General features: G+C 37.8%; 1 protein-coding gene across 2 annotated transcripts in view; it reads right to left on the reverse strand.

The window, feature by feature from the left end:
* The window catches only part of Kifap3 (kinesin associated protein 3), a 134,727-nt gene that overhangs the window by 41,557 nt on the left and 77,419 nt on the right, over window positions 1-15,751 (reverse strand). For both annotated transcript variants that reach the window (XM_041662511.1, XM_041662512.1), the window contains exons 14-17: window positions 12,465-12,630; window positions 11,485-11,610; window positions 6,385-6,483; window positions 2,623-2,708 (exon numbers count right to left, since the gene is read on the reverse strand). In XM_041662511.1, the coding sequence (XP_041518445.1) occupies window positions 2,623-2,708; window positions 6,385-6,483; window positions 11,485-11,610; window positions 12,465-12,630 (477 nt within the window). The remainder of the gene's footprint in view (window positions 1-2,622; window positions 2,709-6,384; window positions 6,484-11,484; window positions 11,611-12,464; window positions 12,631-15,751) is intronic.

Below are 15,751 nucleotides of genomic sequence, written 5' to 3' on the forward strand. Positions count from 1 at the left end.
CTTCTAGTCCTCACAGCAAGTCTCTATGGATCAGAAACGCCATTGAAAACCGAGTGGTCACTATTTTAAGTGGTTCACTGTATCTGTAAAAAAATAAAACGAAACAAAAATTGGTTGAATTATAAATGTAGTAGATCAGGTTGCCACTTTCAGAAAGTCAAATATTGAATTATCATCAGAATGTCTACCTAAGCGAGGGGAAGCATGTTTTCAGGGCTTGCTATAGTTCTCTACTGTCTGGCTAAAGCTGAACCTTAAAGTTTAATAGCAGAAAGGTAAGACAGATAAGTTTTCAGTAGAACAGTTTGTTTCCACACCCTCATGTCTTTCCATTGGCTCTACAGGGTTTCACTTCTAAAAAGCACAACCTGCATATGAGCCAGTTGGACAGCACAGTAGGGCTTCCAAATTACACAAATCATCACATGAGTATCTTTAAATACTTTAGTCTATTTAAAAAGTTATTCAAATGAATGTTTTCCAATGTGAAAAGACAACTACCATATGACATCCTATCAAATACTGATTTTACACACCCAGTAAAGAGAGCTGTACAGAGAAATCAAGTGAACTAAGTCAGCCCATGTTTGGGTTTTCTTTTTATACTAATTTGAAAGAGATCTGATGACCCTGTGGGGAGCCACATAAACATGGCAAGCTGTTACATCACAGCTTAATTTTACTGATTCTTCTTGAAATTTTCATGACAAGAAAGCTCTTTACAATAATTATCTAACACTGTTCTCTTTGTGGCTTTAATTTTAGTGCTGACTAGAATTTATAAGTCTCTCCAGGCTGGATGGGATCAACAGTAAAATGAAGGCTGGGAATGTTTACTGGGCTTTGACAAATGAAAGCCTTTAAAAAAAAAATGAGTACCATTTCAATACAGTCTTGGAAGCAGAAGTCAAGATTAACATAAATTGTAAGGATGTTATGGGAAATGAGGGAATAAGGTAAAATATAGACCTTAAGAAAACACCAACACAAAAACTGGCTGCAAAAAGGAAGGGTGGCTGCAGTGTCTAGGAAAAATCGCACATGAGAGGGAGGCACCTCCAAGTATAAGATAAAGAAGTCAACTCAGATTGCTTATTTAACTACAATAAAATATTTTATCCTATAACATATTTGTATCTCTGCAAATATTTTTATATTAAAGCTGAGGCTACTGCCAGGCAGTGGTGACACACACCCTTAATCCCAGCACTTGAAAGAAAAAAACTGGTGGATCTCTGAGTTCGAGGCCAGCCTGGTCTTCAGAGTGAGTTCCAGGACAGCCAATGCTGCAAAGAGAAACCCTGTCTCGAAAAAGACTGAAGTTATCGTTAGAGCTACCATTCATTTACATTCTAAAAGAAAACACCTAGTATACCAATCTAGACATGTCTTCCATTTCTCAGTGAGGGGAGCTGGAGCACACAAGGTCAGGCACGGATGGGTGGCTCACGGCTGTCCTCACTGTTTAAGCAGACTCACACGTAGAACTTTATGATGCCTCTTATTCCCATGGTACAAATTTTATCAACAATGACATTGTGATATATTTGAAAATGGTAAATATACCATTAAATTGTTCCCTAAGAGTATTAAGTATTTTATGTTTATTAGCTCCATTTTTATCAAGATATGCTATACTGGTAAAGACTCTATATATACATATACACGCACATGTGTGCGCTGCACACACACACACACACACACACGAGAGTATCTATCTACCATCTACTTTATCTATCTATCTATCTATCTATCTATCTATCTATCATTTCTCTATTCTGACTTAGATCAAAGCTAAAACAACATTGTATCAATAATTCAAAACCACAGTGAGGTAGTCTAATCTAAAAAGCAGCTGGCATCAAATATGATGAATTTCCAAAATAAAATCTGGGAAATTAACAAGAAAGTTCCTGCTGTTAATTGTCTACTTCACAACGACACCACTAACAGAAATGTTAGCCCAGTTTATTTTCAATGAACTAGTTAATTGATTTCTAAAAATGTTTATTAAAAGAGGTTGCTAAGCTCCCAAGAGTACTGAAGGTGGCAAGCGGGCTGTATCAGCAGTACACAGCTAAGGTTAAACCAAGGCACATACTAGCCTAAGGTTCAAGTCCCAAAGAACTCTACAAAGTTTCCGAGAAAAATCTTTAGGATCAGCCAGTTTCCCACCTAAAATGTAGATCATCCCTATACTTTAAAATGTCCCAGCATCAACAATGACGTGAAGACATTTGTACTTCCTCATTATTAAGTACCTCATAAAACTAATCTATATATAGAACAAAAATGATCAAATAACTGAAAAAAATCATTTGCATGAAATTTGATTCATTTTATAGGCACTGACAGCACTTTCCCTTCTTTTACATGTTTCTAAAAGTGAAATGATTCCTGGATGGCACGGAGACCAGCCTGTGTTCTGTGGTGACTTACAAACCTCCCTAAAGAGCCTCGGGTTAAAAGTTGAAAGCCAAAGGATCTACACTCAGATAACAAAATTTTCTAGATTGTCACAGAATACAAATATTGTGTTGTCACTCAGTTCTAATTGGGTTTACATAATTTTTTCATATTTCATAAAATAAAATCAGATTTTTTTGTAGAGAGAATACTTACTGCGATAATATCTAATGTGTTATCACAGACTTTCCGGATTTCATTATTCTTATCATGCATCAGGTCTATGAGATATGCTGGAGCTTCTGAATGAAAGTGGTTAAAGACACAAAATGAACTGAGATTGTAGCTCTTCAGTTATATAGAAATTACACATACCATTATGGCAGCACAATTGCTTTCTTTCTTTTTTTTTTAAATTTATTTATTTATTATGTATACAATATTCCTTCCATGTCTGCCTGCGGGCCAGAAGAGGGCACCAGATCTCATTATAAATGGTTGTGCGCCACCATGTGGTTGCTGGGAATTGAACTCAGGACCTCTGGAAGAGCAGTCAGTGCTCTTAACCTCTGAGCCATCTCTCCAGCCCCCACAATTGCTTTCTTGATCTGTCATGTCCATGATATTCAGGGAAACATTTCATATGAAAGTGAATAACATCTACTAATGACTCGAATCTCATATAGTTGCTATAGTAAAAAAGAAAAAGAACTGGAAAAATTATGTCATTTTAAATAAGGCATGTTATTTTTTTTTTTTTTTTTTTTGGTTTTTCGAGACAGGGTTTCTCTGTGGTTTTGGAGCCTGTCCTGGAACTAGCTCTTGTAGACCAGGCTGGTCTCGAACTCACAGAGATCCGCCTGCCTCTGCCTCCCGAGTGCTGGGATTAAAGGCGTGCGCCACCACCGCCCAGCTAAATAAGGCATTTTAAAACAGAATTTAAAGAAATAGTAAAATATATATGACAAATACAAATCAGAATTAGAAAACCCAAGGAAACAAAAGTTCAATAAAGAACATGAAAGAGAAAATGAACATAAAAATAAACACAACAGACTCTTAAGAGAAGTATAAGGCAGACAATAAGACAACTTATATATAAAAACTAAATGGACAAAAAGGTTAGAAAATTTAAAACACAATAAGGATAGGCAAGGGAGTTAGAAAGACAGCTCACATTAGAATGCTAGTCTTGCAAACTTGAGAACCTAAACTCATTTCCTAGAAACTATATTTAAAAAGTGGGTGTGAAGGTATGAGCTTGTAACCTCAGTGCTGGGAAGGTGGTAAGTGAACCCGGGACTCACTGACCAGTCAGCCTGTCTACTTGCTGTGTTCCAGGCTAATGAGAGGTCAGGTTTGGAAGAGTAAGAGAGATGGTTCCTGAGGAAAGACAGCTGCAGTCATCCCCTGGCCCACACACACACACACACACACACACACACACACAGAGGTGCCTATCCACTTGCACAGACACATGCACCTGTACACACAGGAACATGTAGACACAATAAATAAAAAATAGATAAAGAACTGCAAATTTAAATCCCTAAGACAAAATCCAAAGCAATAGAATATAATAGAAACTAATTCAAGAGAACTTTCCAGGGGGTCGGGGAAACTTTATATGTGAAAAGTACATTTGAAAAATTTTACTGTGGTTTCTAAGTCTACTCACAGCAAAACAACTTGATGCTAAAGAAAGTAAACATTCTTTTAGTTTTTCTGACCAAAAGACCTAATCACTCTAGGACAAAGGAAATTAAACTGTTCTTAAAATTAGGATAGTAAGAACTTTAACTACAGAGCTCTCCTTGGAAGCAATGCAAAATGGATGGCAAATGCCTCTAAATTGCTAAAGAGAATAAGTGTCAACCCAGAATTCGATATTTTGCTAAATTATCAGTAAAACAAGAAGCTGTTATTTTCAGATAACCCTATTTTATTATTTATATATTTACTACATATAAAAATACCTCATTATAGGTAGAAGTCAATTCAAGAGCATAACAACATAGAATACAAGCAGAGATAGGAGCCAAGGAAATAAAACAAATATATAAATTTCAGGTAAGCACTCATTTTTAAAAGGTAATAATTAAAACGTTAAGTTGTATGGAAATATTTTACAACATACATTCACACGAATTTGAAGGGAGATTCTCTGAACATCTACACAATGTTGCTTCTAGAGGTAGTGAGTTACTAAATAAAATCCCCAATGTCATGTGGGAGACCTCCTGATTTGTTTTTGGTCAGGGAGACAGACCATGAAGGCCTCCAAAACAAAACATGCTCTTGTCATTACTGTTGATGGTCCACAAAAACCAGATGATAAGACCTTAACTGCGTAAGACAAAACACAACTTGGTTGTAAGATATTGAGAAGCTGAGTGGCAACTGAGGTGGGAAGCATCTCCTTGCTGGCTAGCCTTCAAAGTGCCAGAAGGTGATACGATGGCTGCCAGGAGAAAAATGGAATCGAAGGGCTTACCACTTTCTCAACTCTATGAACAACAAAATCAATTTGCCAGGCAAGATGAGCCCACCTGTGTAACAGTCATGACTGTTATGGAGGAAACCAAACACTGTCTTCTTGGATTTGAGGCCTGCTGCACAGGAGAGAACCCATGCCAGACACTGCAAACTCAGTCAAAAACCCAAGCCTGCAAGGATTATAGGCCCTAGATAAACTGATAAGGCATCAAACGACCTTCTAAGTATCTATGTTTATACACAGAGCTAAATGCTAGTCTTAGCCCTTGTAAGTGAAGCCCAATTTAGAACTCACAAAAATCTTTATGATAAAATAGGTTGTCTTTCCAAGAAGTCCCCTAGTAACACATGACTTGTCATTCTGTTTTATGTCTTAACTTTTCATAAACAATTTTTTATGGGCTAAAGAGACACCTTAGTCTTTAAAGGCTATACTCACTACCAAAGCTTCAAGAATACTTTGATGTTTTGTCTGTGTTCTGAAAATTTGAGTGAGGGAGAATTCAAAGTTAATGGACTAATCATTTGGTGGAGGATTCAGGCTGAAAAATCTTCCTGCTTCTTTCAGCTGCTGTGTGTGTGTGTGTGTGTGTGTGTGTGTGTGTGTGTGTGTGTTTTGGAACAAATAGCAAAGCTGTGGAAAAGATACAGATTGACCAGGAGTAGGAGTGCAATTACAGCTTAACATAGAGAGGCTCTGGGTGCTAAAGAGATCAATAATATTAAGAAAAAGTGAAGTAATTTTCAGTCAGACAATAGAACAACAGGAGAGGAGCTTTGAAGGCATTTATATGGACTCCATCCATTACAGGTTCTACAGTGCAAAACTTCAAACTAAGACTTCCCTCTGAAAACAGCAAGTCTCCAGGACACCTTCCTGAAAAAAAAAAAAGCAACTTAGGCGAACAGAGATTGCTGCACCACCAGTGCAAGGGGGATATACTAGCATTCAAGTGGACGTGTGCCCCGGCATTGTTCACATGGACTGGTTTTGCAAATGTGCAAAATGAGGATTTATGGCCTTATGGAGGGTTGCACCAAGGTTCCAGAGAGAGTCCATGAAGGCAAGCGGGGTGTGGATGTCTTGGATTTCCTGCAGGAAGCCCCTCTGAGGCTTATGTATGAAGTTGTGCGAGAACAGTTGAAATGGAGACTCTTGTTGTTGGAGATAGCAGGAATGCTACAGGCACCATTTTCTAGGCTAGTCTTGTGTACTTAGTTTAGTCTGTGGTCTGTTAGCTGAAGTGGAGGTTTACACTGGTGGCATTTACAGAGGTTCTGATTCTGGAATACTGCCGATTTCAGACTTCCTTTAATTCGTACTACTTTCATGCAAACAATTGCCATAGAAGAGAAACTGCCATTTAAATTCATTTCTAAGTCTGCTGTTTTCTACAGCATTTCAACATTTGAAAGAAAATACCAAAACCGAATGTTTCTGCAATTGTAAATGGTCAAATATTTTAAACATTGAAAGGATACGTGTTTCCTTGATTATGACATCTCTTGTGGCCTGATGGAAAACCATCTGGTAGAAGACATAAATTATTTGACACACAAATTCATCATCTTCTTGCTGAGCTGAAAGGAAACAGAAGCTTCCATGACAGAATTCTGTATTTATACACTGAACTTAAAACATTTGGGAAACAACAGAATGATAGTGACAGGCAGACAAACAACAGCACTTGAGTTAATCACCACCCTATGTTGATTTCACATGGAAAAAGCACTGACAAAAGGATGCCTTCTAGAGTTTAAGTCTTAATTAGGAATTGATCTACTGGGGTAGAATTCAGCTCAGTGATAAAGCACTTGCCTAGTATTTATGACAACCTGGGTTTGACACCCAGAAGCTCAAGAAAAGAAAAAGAAAATGGACTATTATAAAAAGACATTTTGGTGAATATTATTCACCAAGTTAAACTTTACATATATTGGCTTAAAAGAGGTATTTTTATTTCAATCCAATTATTATGATAAAATGCTATCATAAAGGCTACTTATATTTATATTTTATGATGATATAAATAATATAATAAATATTTAATATGATAAACTTGTAATTTAACAGTAAATGTGATTTACTGATAGAGTAATTTTGCCATATACTCTTGGCAACAGTTCAATGACATGTTAGAAACATATTTCCTGGGTAACAGTGTCTAGCTAGCCATGTGTATTAAACTGTGAGCCTCTTCACGTCTACCCTGCCTAAGATGATTTCCATCACTAACTTCTTAAATTACTCAGACTGTCCACCAATCTCTTTCCACATAGGCTTTGCTCTACAAGACTTTAAACACTGGAAGTGTACATGATCCTTTTCTCCTATCAGTTAAGAAAATTCTACATTCGAGACCAGCCTGGTCTACAAGAGCTAGTTCCAGGACAGGCTCCAAAACCACAGAGAAACCTTGTCTCGAAAAAACCAAAAAAAAAAAAAAAAGAAAATTCTACATATCACCTTGTGGTAAGTGCATACTAGAGAATATGCAAACACAGTGAAACTGAGCTGCTGCTAACTTAAACACCTCAGCACTCTCAGTTAAACTGCAGCAGAGCATTCTGAGACACGGGTCACTTTCTAACACTCTGCAGCTTCACGAGATCTTCACCTTCTGTCCACTACATTGTCTTCATTTGCACAACCCAACTATCTAGTGTCTTTTAATTAGTTCTAATCTATGAACTTCTGGCTGTGGGAAGGGTATATTAAAGTAAATATGTACATATTACATTTCTGAAATGGAATACTTTGAAATATGACTATATTATTAGATGGTCTTGTAAAATATTAAATTACAAAGCAAATTTAAAAAATCAGAAAAGAAAATACACAATAGACTTAAATAAGTAATTCATTTTATTGGCCATGCCTAACCTTAATGAACAATAAACACAAACTAGAGGTCAATTTCATTGAGTACTGGGGAAAGTTAAATTAACAACACAAAGAGATAATGGTAGGAAGGCTTCACCTAATGGACTGACAGGGCTGAGAGTGGCCGTGGCTGAGTAGCTTTAACTGTCCTGCACTGGTAACTGGACCTGAAGCTGACACAGCCACACTGGGAAACAGACTGCACCATTCACTGAAAGCTAAACATAATGCCATCTCTCTGACCAGCAAGTCTCCTCTTAGATACACACCTGATAGAAACGAGCACAAACACTAATGGCCAAAGGAAAGGCTTTGGAAACATTATTTGTAATAGTTACTGTTCAATATGCCCCATATCACAAAACCCATCAATGATACAAAAGATAAGCATATATTTATAGTACTATATATGGCAATGGAAAAGAGAAAGCCTATACATAACATAGATGGATCTCATAAATCATCCCAATTTCATGTACACAGTTAAAAACTAAGCAAAGTCAAATTATCAGTGATATAACTTAAGACCAGAAAGATAAACATTTCTTCTCTGATATGGATACTGGCTTTAACTCTTGTGTTTTAACATGCAGCGCAAATGGAAGCCAGGAAACTAGAAAGGGTCTTGTGAGGACATGTAAGGGAGAGGAAATAATAGATTGCAGGTGACGCCAAAGCAGTGAGTGAATATAGGAGTGGAAAGACTTAGCAGGGAGGGGCATAGGGTGTGGGGGAAGCCATGGAGTAAAGGACAGGCTAATGAAAGGAAAGAGCTATGAAAAGCCACATGGAAACCTACTGTTCACAACACAACACATAAGTGGAGGTGCAGCAGAACACACGTGCAATGGAAGAAGAGGTCCAAACACTGGGGGTTAAAGGAGAAAGTGAGAATGGGGGTGAGGGCATAGGAGAGAGAGGCAGGTAAACCAAAATGAAGGATGTATGAAACCCTTTATGGAAACTCACTAGTTACTATGCTAATTTCAAAATATAACTTAAAGAACAAAAAGAGAATAAAATTACCCTACATGGGTCCCAGAAGACAGATTAAGAGCTAAAAATTGCAGTAGAAGGCATGGAATACCTCCCAGTGAGTTTTTGGTGCCCAAAGGTCTCTAAAAATACAGGCTATTGTTATTGTTGTTTGTTACCCACCATAGCCACAGGGTAAGACTCTACTGCTAAAGACAGTGTACATTTTGGCTTCAGGACACTAAATCTAATCTCCAACTGACTGGGAAATTTCCTGTTGTCTAGTTTTCCCAGAGCCAAAGTGTTATGAAGGCTATTGGAAGAGAAAAGACATCAATGAACTAACCTAACACCAGACTCTGCATAGAAAGTACAACACCAATTTGCCAGAAAAGATGTGCCTCTTAGTACATAGTGGCAATAATGTTGTGAGATAACTAACCACCTTCTTACTGAGTTTGAGGCCTGTTCCATAAAAAGAAATTTTATGCCTGGTACTATAATCCTAGTCAAAGCTCACAGTTAGAAAGGTCATAGACCCTCTGCTAAATGGTCATGTTGTCGAATAGCCTTCTAAGTATTTATGCTTATGCCATAGATCCGGGTTCTTGTCAGCTTTGGTCAGAGAAGCTCAATCCTGCAGGGAACAGCAAGCAACAGAGATATGCAGAAGTGGTCAAAGTCTGAGAAAAAGAGACTTAAGTGTTTCACCCTAATGGGACATCTCAATTTCCTGGACTACTAACATGGCTCAGGTAACACTATGGAAGCAGAGGTGGAAAGGTTATCAAGAGCCAAGTGATGGGGAGGGGTGCTGTGCAATGCTGTCTTCTGGACATCGCACGCCTAGTGCAATAATGCATACATAGTAGCCACGGTTGCCTGTCTAAGACCCACCACATCCAGTTAGCTCCACCCCTTACTGAGGAGCTACTAGCAGTGAACAGTTGCTGGAGAGGGAACAGTTGCTCACTCTTTTGACGAAGTAGCCATTGCTAGGTTTCCCAGTGGATGGCCACACCTATGCACACAGGGGCAGCACTAACTGGACTTAATAGGTTATAAAAAAATGAAGTTGGAAAATGTGGTACATTTACACAATGGAGTACTACACAGCAGAAAAAAATAACATCTTTAATTTTTCAGGAAAATGGATGGAGCTAGAAAACATCATTTAGAGTGAGGTAACACAGACCCAGAAAGACAATTATCACATATACTCACTCATAAGTGACGTTTAGACATAAAGCAAAGAAAACCAACACACAAATCACAATCCCACAGAACTTAGACAACAATGAGGATCCTAAGAGAGACTTACATAGATCTAATCTACATGGGAAGTAGAAAAAGACAAGATCTCCTGAGTAAACTGGGGACCTTGGGAGAGGGTTGAAGGGGAGGGGAGAGGCAGGGAGGGGAGCAGAGAAAAATGTAGCGCTCAATAAAATCAATAAAATAAAATAAAATAAAAAATGAAGTTGCAAAGAGAGTGTCTTAAGGAGGGCATGGAAAAAGCTAGAGGGGGGAAATGGGATGATCATATTTTATTGTACACATATGTGAAATTCTCAAAAAGAATGTTCAGAAGATAGAAATCTCTCAATGGAAACATTAATGATTGAGAAAACAACAGATGCACTTCTGGAGTGCCAGTAATAATTACTTCCCTACATGGGTAGTGCAGTATGGCTATGTTTACTTTGAGAGTTCACTGAATATAAACCTATAATTTGTGGATTTTCTTTATGTATAGTATACTTCAAAATGTCTACTAAAATTAATAAAATGTATATATATATCTTATAAATGGCACTGGAAGGGCTGAGAATAAGAAATGTGCATTTTTTAGATGTCTCACACTAGCAAGTTTAATTTTCATATAATTAGCTACTTTTAATCTCTAAGATGGAATAGAAAATTACCCCAATGAAACAATGCTAATTTCAGATAAATTTGATCTGAAATGGGAAAATAATGAGCCCTAGACCCTTAAGAGAGATACGAAGTAAGGGAAGACTCTAGTTCCCCACTAATATTGTACCCTCACACTACTGTAGCTAGTTCAATTTAAATTAAATTGAAAATTCAGGTCTTCAGTCCTGACAACTTCATTTCAAGTGTTCAATGGTTACATGCGTTGGGAAGGGAAGACAGATATAGGACACTTATTTTTCTGACAAGTTCAGAGGGCAATAACCTGTGGATCTAAAAGAAAATAAGATGTTTAGAATCATCTTCCAAGTTAATGTTCTTACTGAGAAGTTAAGATATAAAAAGAAAGAGTTGCGCAACAGAAAAAAACACAACTCAAACCAAAAAAAGTTAGACAGAAAGAAGTGATTCAATAATACTTGTTGAATCTGGGAAAGGAGGGAAATGCACATGAAATTGGTACAGAATTGCTTCATAGTAACGTCCTTAGCAGCAACCTCAAGTCCTTTCATATTATTCTATCCTATCCTAGTTAGTAGCTTATTTAGTTCATTTTTGATACTACATAATTTAGCTAATTCTATGATTAAAGAAAGAAAATACTGAAGAGATGGCAAAGCATCCTGTGTTCGTGTACTCATTTCACCTTCCAGACATCCCAGATTCGAGATCCACTTCTCTGCTGAGGCTGGTCCCCAGAAAAACACATATAACATGGTAGATTCTGTATTTTACATTTTAAATTTAAAATAATATCCTTTACACATTGGCACGAAAATGTGAGTTACCATTCAGCAGTTCAATGAGTGCTGGGATTATTCCAGATTTTGCTAGCAGTGCAGCACAAGAGTCGTCCATAGACACAGTTCCGATCATTATAACCACTTCCAAAACAAGGTCATCCTCTGCAGCACCTGGCAAAGTCAAGACAGGGAAGGTTTGCATTGCGTGTCTTTAGAAAACCCATTTGTTCTGTCAAATTTAAGTGCATAGAAAAGATACTAAAAGATGTTAAACCCATCCAATGGATATCTGACATGCTTATAACCTTGTCTTTTTGTTTCAGAATTTTTTCATGTTTCTCCAGGATAGTCTGTAGAACTGGTGAGACAATAGGATGGTGTAAATATTATATTTGAAAATACAACTGAAAGATATTGTAAGCAGATGGTAGAAGACTCTTTACTGTGTGTGAGCTTCCACATCTGCATGTATACATGGGGGGGGGGGGACACTTGTTAATAAAAAAGACAGTAAAAATCTAAAAACAAAAATAAATAGGAAAGAGAAACTAATGTTAAATCACTCTTAGCTGGGTAGTGGCGATGCACACATCTTTAATCCCAGCACTTGGGAGGCAGAGGCAGGCAGATCTCAGTGAGTTCAAGGCCAGCCTGGTCTAAAGAGTGAGTTCTACGACAGGCTCCAAAGCTACAAAGAAACCCTGTCTCAGGAAAGCAAAAAACCAAAAAACAAACAGAAAGAAAGAAAGAAAGAAAGAAAGAAAGAAGGAAAGAAGGAAGGAAGGAAGGAAGGAAGTAAGGAAGGAAGGAAGGAAGAGAAGAAAAAAGAAAAGAAAGAAATCACTTTATGACAATTTAGGACAAATGAGGACTTATAGAAAATAGGGGGCTTGGTAATAGTCTTTCTAAAAACAACACTGTTGGAATAGTGTGCTGCCTAGAACAACGGACTCATACAATACTTGGTGAGCAACCCTATCCAAAACCCAGAGCTTAAGCAAAAAATCTGTAACATGGACACAGACCTGGCTTCAGCTTATCTTTGAGGAATGGAACTAGCTTGTACTCCTTTAGAACCAGCTCCCAGTCTAGGTCTGGGATGGTCAGATTTGCCAGAGTTCCCAAACACTCAATTACAAACTCCTCTTCTTCATCACTGGAAATCTGGGCTGCAAGGTCCCCAACATAATCCTGAGGAAGCAGAATCGCAACAGAGTTAAAATGTAGGAAGGGATCTAATCTAGTAACTGCTAGGGAAAAAAAAAAGCAAAACAAAACATAGTTCTCAATTTAACTGAGTTAACTTGTTAAGGATGGTAAGCTCCAGAGAGGGCATGCTGACTGGACAGCTGTAACATTACAATGTGGGCTTTCCTTTCCTTTCTTTCTTTCCTTTCTTTTTCTCTTTCTCTTTCTTTCTCTTTCTTTCTTTCTTTCTTTCTTTCTTTCTTTCCCCAGCATGTTGAAATAAGTGATTGTGGTAATTGTGTACAAAGGACCATCGATAAGGGAAGAAGGGATGTTTTCTCCTCTCTGGTCAAAACCTGCAGACCCTTGATTCAGGAAGACTTGATCTCAACTCACAGATCCATCACTTGCTGTGAACCTTAAGGAAACTTCAATTTCTGAAAATAGGATGATTCCTTTTAAGAATATAATGTTGGAACTATCATCTACACAGTAGCTACTTCACACATATTAAAGCAATTATTGTCATTGCTTCAAAATAAATCTTAATATCTTATGGCTGGAAGTTAGATTTCAAGTCAAAGAGAATTTATTTAATACTAATATACTCAACAAATATTAAGTACCTGCTAAATGTGATTAATATTGTTATTGTGGCAGAAATGTTGGGGAAAATATAAAACCTGTTCTCACAATGCATTCAATAAGTCATCAACAGCATTCTGAGACTCTATGTGGCAAGCAAATGAAGAAATCAAAGTGGTTAAGTTTTCACTTTTGTACCTGGATAAACTGGACACTTTTGAAAAGATGGTGTGGGAGGTCCTTCTGTCTATGTGCTGCTTTTATTGGCTAATGAATAAACAAACTGCCTTGGTCTATTGATAGGGCAGAACTTAGGTAGGCGGGGAAAACTAAACTGAATGCTGGGAGAAAGGAGGCAGAGGCAGAGAGAAGCCATGTATCCCTGGCCCGAGACAGACGCTGAACCTTGCCCATAAGCCACAGCCGCACGGTGATACATAAATTAATGGAGATGGGTTAAATTAAGAGTTAGCCAATAAGAAGTTAGAGCTAATGGACCAAGCAGTGATTTAAGCAACCGAACAATCAAGCAGCCTTCATTACAACAGAAAGAACATTTAGATAAAGTTGCTTCTAATGGAAGTATCAAGCTGATCTACCATCTTTAAGATTTTATAGCCTATTACTGCAGAGTATGGGAATGTGGTATCTGGCAAGTTGTGGTAGGTAATGGAGAAAGAATTCTGGATTAAGCAGGTACAGATGAATAAGAAGATCTGAACATAAGCCTGGGTCATGGGAATGTGGATATATTGTTTATGCTCTCTCTGTTGAAGACACGGATTTCTAACATCAGCTATCCACTGATGTCCAGATGTCAGTATAGACACATTTTCAGAGAAACAAACAGATAACAAAATGACCCTCACTCTGGGAAGCAGCACCCAAGCAATAGTTGGTGCAACTGTCCAAAAATGGGAAGCAAAGTGGCTTGGGCTGGAGCAGCCAGGAGGCAGGAAGACTAATTTCTGTCCTTGTTCCTGACATACATGGTGCTGGGCCCTGCAATCACCTGAAGCAGCGGTGTACTTCCTGGTTGTACAATACAACCACTTGTGAAGATTTAGCAAATGCATGCTCAGTCATTTCATTCCCATATGAAGTAAATTAAAGCTCACTAGTACAGAGCAGTAGAATCGTTTGATTAAGACACAACATAGCCGGGCACAGCCCTTTCAGGCTCTCTTACATCTGGGTTATTGGACTTAAATTACCTCAGAAATCCTGACTCTCATAAGGTCACATAACAGTAGGAATGACTGATCAATAACCATCCTACCAACTTTAGCAGGATGCCAACTACACAGTAACTTCTTATTGTAGCTTAAACTGTATTGTTCTGAAAATCTCTGGGTCCAAATTCCCTCTTTTGGGCTAGTTCATGATCAGAGAATTTAGGCACTAGGGATATCTGAATTACCTCCTTTGTCTTTTCTTTTTTGTTTGTTTCATCTTTTTGAAGTATTTACAAATTGATGATGTGTGTTCTATAATAGGCACGTGAATAAAGCTTTAACTCTGGAATGGATTTTAAATAAAGTAATCATGACAGCTAATTTGTCTCAGCACTCAGTTACAGCAGGAGTTTCTCAACACTTCATTATTATCATGGCTCCTTGAGAACAGGGCTTTTTCTGTAGTCCACAGGAGAGACAGTGAGGTTCATGGAGGTTAAAAGACTTGCCCAAGCATCTGTGTCAGACCTTGGGTTCTTTACTATTTTGCTCATTAGCTTTCTCCTTCAGAACTCTGGGGAAACAGTGACATAGTAACAGGAAGCACCCTTGGCAATGCACATGTGTCAGCCATGCTGGGCCTTTGCACCGTATGTCCATCAAAGCAGAGGACAGCAAACCAGGGGCTCCAACTACTTTTTGAAGCTAAAGAATTTTTGTTTGTTTTTGTCCCATATTTTTTTTTATCTTTTATTGCCTTCATTTGTGGTGTGTATGTGTGTTGTTTTTTTTTTGTGTTGTATCATATGGAAGTTAGAGGACAACTTGAAGGAGAAAATGTACCAAACTCATGCAAAATATTAATATGGAAATATATATGTATGTATGCATGTATACATGTGCAGACGACTGCATATGCATGGAGGTCAGACACCAACTTAAGGAGTTGGTTCTTTCCAGTGTATGGGTTTTGGGATTAAACTCAGGTTGTCAGAGAGTAATTTAATTAGGTTAAATCACTGTTTTTAACTGTTCACATTAATGGGCTTTGTTATAACACAGTTATGCACAGATATAACAATTCTGACTATATCCACTCCTGTCATTACCTTACTCCTGTCTCCTTCCTTTTCCTAACAGCCTCTTCCAAGGGTTCTTTTCTTTTTTTTTCCTTGCAAACACTGTAGACTGAGGGAAGCGAGACTCAGAAAGAGAGATGCCTCTTGTTCTCTTTTGTGGATACCAGTTCTGAATCTTTTCTTCATTTAATCTTTTGAGAATTTTACTCATTAGAGTCGTTAAGTTAAGCTCATAAAGGTTCTCCCAAGCGCAGAGGTGGCTTGAGTCCTGAGTAAATATTTGAA

Source organism: Microtus oregoni, unplaced genomic scaffold (assembly GCF_018167655.1).
Source record: "Microtus oregoni isolate MIOR12 unplaced genomic scaffold, Mior012 000013F_ref0000133, whole genome shotgun sequence".
Lineage (NCBI taxonomy): Eukaryota > Metazoa > Chordata > Mammalia > Rodentia > Cricetidae > Microtus > Microtus oregoni.